The 6,000-nt window shown below is 41.1% G+C and overlaps 1 protein-coding gene across 3 annotated transcripts in view; it reads left to right on the top strand.

Annotated features, from left to right (window-relative positions):
• The first annotated feature begins 486 nt into the window (after positions 1-486).
• Positions 487-6,000, top strand: part of DPH6 (diphthamine biosynthesis 6) — a 189,989-nt gene continuing 184,475 nt past the window's right edge. For 2 of the 3 annotated variants that reach the window (XR_008699039.1, XM_055537301.1), the window contains exons 1-2: positions 487-621; positions 4,554-4,648. Coding sequence is in view for 2 of the 3 variants with exons in the window: in XM_055537301.1 (XP_055393276.1) it covers positions 599-621; positions 4,554-4,648 (118 nt within the window). In the remaining variant the exon portion in view is untranslated. The remainder of the gene's footprint in view (positions 622-4,553; positions 4,649-6,000) is intronic. The other variant, XM_055537300.1, reaches the window with a different exon arrangement.

Here is a 6,000-nt window from a genome sequence, read left to right as displayed (position 1 = left end):
TGCTATCTGGTCTTTGGTAATCAAGCCTTAATCGGCTTCCTAGCTTCTTTATTACAGAGTGACCAAACCACAGGGAGCCTAGCAGTCCTGGGAATAGCTCCAGAAGGAAGTTTGAGGTACTGAAGAGATCAAACCTAAAAAACTGAAGGGTTCAGTTCTTTTAGATGGGTGGCTGAGTTAGTAAAGACCAACGTACTCTCCTTTTATACGTCCACAGGTGTTTCAATTGGTAGCGTAAGTGACTTTGAACATTCTCCTACCCAAACAAATCCAGTGCCCCCGAGCCCAGCTCTGCGATGCGGGCCTTGACCTTCCCAGGCAGCTTCAGTGCCCTCACTTAGGTGGTTAGGCCGCGCCTAAACAGCGCTCTTTCCGGGGACGCGACATCCGTGACTCACGGACTAGGCGCCAAGTGACGCGTGCTCCGCGCCCAGGTATCCCTCTGGCCGTCGCACGGGCGGCAGCGCCGGTTGCCTGACAGGCGGCTGAGCGAACAGGCGCTTGAGGCCCCGGGCACGTCACGGCGGGGGCGGGGGCGACGGCGGCGACTTCCCGGCTCCCACCCGCGCTAGCCGCACGCACGCGCACTGCGCCCAGCATGAGGGTCGCAGCTCTGATCAGGTAACGCGGCGTCCACGCTGCCTTCCTCTTCCCTGTCAGCCTCTAGTCCTTTCCGACTGACCGGGCGGGAGCTGCCGCCGCCGCCGCCGATCGGGCGGTGTCAGTGCAGGAGCCACTCGTCGCGGGCTCGGCGGCTTCTCCTGGCCGCAGGAAGAGGCGGAGCCTTCGGGCTACAGCCTGCCGGGTCCCAGGTCCCGGGCTGGCACTCCTCCTGTCTGTCGGTCGCCGCCTCCCTGGTCGTCTGGGCTCCAGACCTGGGTTCAGATTGGATTTACGTTTTAAACTGCTGATGCCTGGGACTCACGGCCAGAGCGTGTAGTTCGTCTGACCCGGACCTGGGTCGGATTCTCAAAAGCTGTAATGGGCTGTGGAGTTTGAGAGGCTGTACTTGACGCCACTTAGTTTCCCCTACCCTTTTCTCTTCGTTTTTTTTCTCAGGATCCTATATTTCTGCGGGTCCTCCGGCCCAGCCTTATTCCCTAGGTTGCAACCAGCCCCGTCCCCTCTCACAAAAGACCGCCTCTCCCTCTTCTGCATCCCAGTAGTGACAGAACTGCTTCTGACAAGGATGTGCTTTACCTTGGTGTCAAGGATAGAGATGGAATTATCCTGTTTTATCCTAGTTCCAGCTGCCATTGCTTTGGAGACTCATTGCGTTTATAAAAGTGACTTTATGGTAACATACTCCACATTCCAAAAAGAGTTTGAAATCTATAGTAACCCATCATGTTTAGGGGTCTATGACGACCAAAGGCTGGTCAGTTTAAATGGCTCCATACTCGTTCTGTGAATTGAAACAAGAGGGAACAAAATAACAACATGCAAAAGGAAATTTAAACTGAACGTTTGTTTTAATTGGATCGATGTAGAGTGAGTTGCATGCAACCATGCAACCTGGAAGATGTCATGAAAATCTTTGTTCAGTACCTTAGGAAATTAATACTGGTTGAAAACAGTGTGACCCATTAAGAACTCTCAATATAACATCTTTTACTTCAGTGCCATTGTTAAGATACTAAGACTACAGTGCCAAAATAATTATTTTTATACAGTGAATTTCTTCTGTAAACTGAATGATTAAGCTTTCACCATTATGAATGAAATTCAGTTGATATAGATCAGTAAGAATAAAAAGCAGTCCAGGAAATGAGTAATTCACATCCACATGCAGTTTATCAAAAGTTTAACCATTCAAGTAAGACACTTAACTACAGTCTCAGAAATGTTGGAGGGAAAGAGAGAAGAAAATTGGTATAATTTATTACACTAGTGTGTGTATTTTTATAATAAAAAAGCTAATTACTTTTTAAAAGAAGCAATGTTGGAAAATTGTTGCTAAAATGTAAGATCTATATAAGTGTTGGAAGATATGCTTTAAGTTGGAGTACAGAACATAATGTGTACATACAAATGTCACTGCGTGCGTGGTTAGTCACTTCAGTCGTGTCCGACTCTCTGAGACCCAATGGACCATGGCCCGCCAGGCTCCTCTGTCCATGGGATTCTCCAGGCAAGAATACTGGAGTGGGTTGCCATTTCCTTCTGCAGTGATAAAGTGTGAAGTAAGCGAAGTGAAGTCGCTCAGTCGTGTCTGACTCTTTGCCACCCCATGGACTGTAACCTACCAGGCTCCCCTGTCCATGGGATTCTCCAGGCAAGAGTACTGGAGTGGGTTGCCATTTCTTTCTCCAATATAAATGTGAATGCATACATAATACATATATACAGTTGTATGCACATACACTTGAATGTATTTGGATTTGAATTTAATACTGTGAATCTACTTGTAATAAGTATGTTTAGTGTGTGTATGTGGGTGCACTAAGAGATGAGATATGTGTGTGCATTCTAGAGAATAAGAGAAACCAAGATTCTTACATATCTTTAGACTGTGAAGAACATTATTTTCCTAATACACAAAAGTTTGAGTCATTTAATTTTACAGTTGAATGGCATCTTGAGGATTAGTTAGGCCATTCTCTAATTTTATAACAAAGCATATAAACCCAAACACAATGAATAACTTAGCTTAGTATTCCAGAATTGGGAACTAAAATTCTGATCTTCTATAGGATGTCTCCCCTAACATATGTTATGTATTTTGTGATGTTCTAAGAAGTGAGTATGGAGAAGGCAATGGCACTCCACTCCAGCACTCTTGCCTGGAAAATCCCATGGACGCAGGAGCCTGGTGGGCCGCAGTCCATGGGGTCGCTAAGAGTCAGACACGACTGAGCAACTTCCTTTCACTTTTCACTTTCATGCATTGGAGAAGGAAATGGCAACCCACTCCAGTATTCTTGCCTGGAGAATCCCAGGGATGGCGGAGCCTGGTGGGCTGCCGTCTATGGGGTCGCCCAGAGTCGGACACGACTGAAGCGACTTAGTAGTAGTAGTAAGAAGTGAGTAAGGGACTCAGCCTTTTCCACACTTAATTTGACCTTAAAAAGCTTATGTTCTTAGAGCATTTGTTGGACACTGTTGTCCCACAGGGGGCTTCCCATGTAGCTCAGCTGGTAAAGAATCCACCTGCAATGCAGGAGATCCCCATTGGATTCCTCGTTTGGAAACATCTGCTGGAGAAAGGATCATATACCCACTCTGGTATTCTTGGGCTTCCCTAGTGGCTCAGATGGTAAAGAATCTGACCTCAATGCAGGAGATCTGGATTTGATCCCTGGGTCAGGAAGATCCCCTGAAGAAGAAGGGATAGGCTACCCACTCCAGGGAAGCTCTCAAAATGTGTTACAGGCTGACAAATGCTGGGAACTAAAAAGGCAAAAGGGCCAGCTTCTAGGATAATCAGTCTCTTAGTTTCTTTGCTTATGAATAAGTCTAAACATTGTATTTAAAATGACTGCCTGTAATGTGGGAGACCTGGGTTCAATCCCTGGGTTGGGAAGATCCCCTGGAGAAGGAACTGGCAACCCACTCCAGTATACTTGCCTGGAAAATCCCATGGACAGAGGAGCTTGGTGGCTACAGTCCACAGGGTTGCAAAGAGTCGGACATGACACTGAGTGACTTAACTTTCTAACTTTCAAACATTGTCTGGGGGTACATTTGCAGATTTTAAGCAAAGATTAGAATGAACGGAAACAGGAATAAAACAAAGGAAGGGAGACAATGATTTTTAAAAAAGAAGAAACATGCATAGAGAGGAACAGTAGAGTATTTAACCAAAATAGTATAATGGTTGCAATTCAACCTTATTAAAGATGAACTAACACTGGTCTTGTGATTTGCCTTAGGTAGATTTGGTACCAGAATTTAGAAGTCCCTGTCAATTTGTTTATTAGATTTATGACTCAGGCCTTATCCTGCCATCGTATGTGGTGATGGTTGAAAGCTGAAGTACTCACAGTACTGATGTTTAAGTTTATCAGTGTAATTCAGCATTTTGATTTCAACCTCTACAGAATTTGAACCCACCAAGTATGTCAAACTTTGTCACTTGACTGGATCTCAGATCTTTAATTTGATCCTTTAATTGGTGCTGGTGACCATCATTAGTGTTCTCAAAGTGGGAAAGAACAGGTACTTTATGTACTTTTTCATAGAAAATTTCATCTGAGAAGTGTATATAATGTGTTTAACTGGAATGTAAAATTAAATCATTTTTTATTTGCAAAACACTTTATATATTAAAGCAAAACTGCTATCAAAAACCAAAGAGTTACCATTTTAGCATAATCTTTGTTATGATGGCATATAATTTCATAAGCCCTTGTGAGTAGCAACTTTAGATATTCAGATTCCTTTGATCAGTTGCATATGCTGTGGAAATTACACATTCTAATGCAAAATAAGTCCCTCATATTCTGAAGAGCTGAAAAAAATAATGTGTTCTATTTTGATGTGTAATGAGTCTATGTTTAATAACAGTCAGTAACCTGATATTTATTTGTCTCCTTATCTATTTATTTTTTTAGTGGTGGGAAGGACAGCTGTTATAATATGATGCAGTGCGTTGCTGCTGGGCATCAGATTGTTGCTTTAGCAAATCTAAGACCTGCAGAAAACCAAGGTAAGTGTATGCATATATTGGAAAGTTCTCTAAATGACTGAAACTCCAGCCTCATAATTGCATTCTCTTGTTTGCAATATGCAAACAATTAATGGGAACTCATATCTGTAGCGCTGTTTAGATGCTACATTCTGTGCTTAGTGTTTTCCATTATGTAATATTTAATCCTCCTAAGAACTCCTAGAAAGTTACTCCTAGGCAAAGATACTGAAGCTTCAAGTTTTATAATTTTGTCCAAGGTAAAATAGCGAATACAGACTTGTAGAGCTGACACTTAAATCCTCTTACTTCAGAGCGCACTGTTGTTCCACTGCAAAAATTTTCCAAGTGTTGTTGGCAATGCACAGGTAAATAACATACAACTCTTTGGAGCTTGGGAAGTAAGACATATATGAATAAATGATAACACGTAACTTTTGTTATTAAAAGCATTCAGTTTAATCATCTTAGATGTAAACTAAATGTGTGATACTTGAGAAAGCCATTGAACAATACATTTCCACTTTTTATTCATCTATGGTAATAAGGACATCTACAAATAATCCACAGACCTTATTTTAGCTACTTTTTTCAGTTTTCCTCCAATGACATTTCTCCATTTAGATGTTTGTTTGTTTTTTTTTTCCTCTGTGTCCATTGTCGGTATCCAAGTTTCCTCTTTTAATATGGACACCAGACATATCCGGTGAAGGGCTCACTCTAATGACTTCATTTTAACTAATTACATCTTCAATGACTCTATTACCAAACAAGGTAACATTTTGAGGTATTAGATGTTAGGACTTTACCCCAAGAATTTGGGAGTGACACAGTTCAATCAACAAAATCTTTTTTTCTTTTTAATTGAGATATAATTGATATATAATACTGTATTCATTTTATGTGTATAACAGTGATTATATATATGTATATAATATATAATCATTTCACTATATAGTGAAATGATTACCACAATAAGTTTACTTTACATCCATCACCACACATAATTATATATATTTTTTCCCAATCAGACTTTTAAATAAAAGAAAAATATTCATTGATTTGCTTTTCATACTCTTTTATTATACTCATGCAACCATAGATGTTAACTGTTAAAATGTAACAGAGGGAGATTAAACTTGTCTAACTCTATTACTGCTTTTCTACTAAGATCTTTTTTTCATCCCCTTTACTCAGCTTCTTTTAAGATTCCGTGCTTTTGCTGTACTATTATTTTGGGATTAATTAAATGTGTATTATATACTAAAACACTAATAATTCCTGGCATGAGGTAGGTCCCCAATAAATTTAGTTTAATCTGAGTGAGTGAGTAAAAGTGAGTGTTAGTTGCTTAGTTATGTCTGACTCTTTGC

This window comes from Bubalus kerabau, chromosome 10 (assembly GCF_029407905.1).
Source record: "Bubalus kerabau isolate K-KA32 ecotype Philippines breed swamp buffalo chromosome 10, PCC_UOA_SB_1v2, whole genome shotgun sequence".
NCBI lineage: Eukaryota > Metazoa > Chordata > Mammalia > Artiodactyla > Bovidae > Bubalus > Bubalus kerabau.
This window is presented reverse-complemented; position numbering and strand designations above follow the sequence as displayed.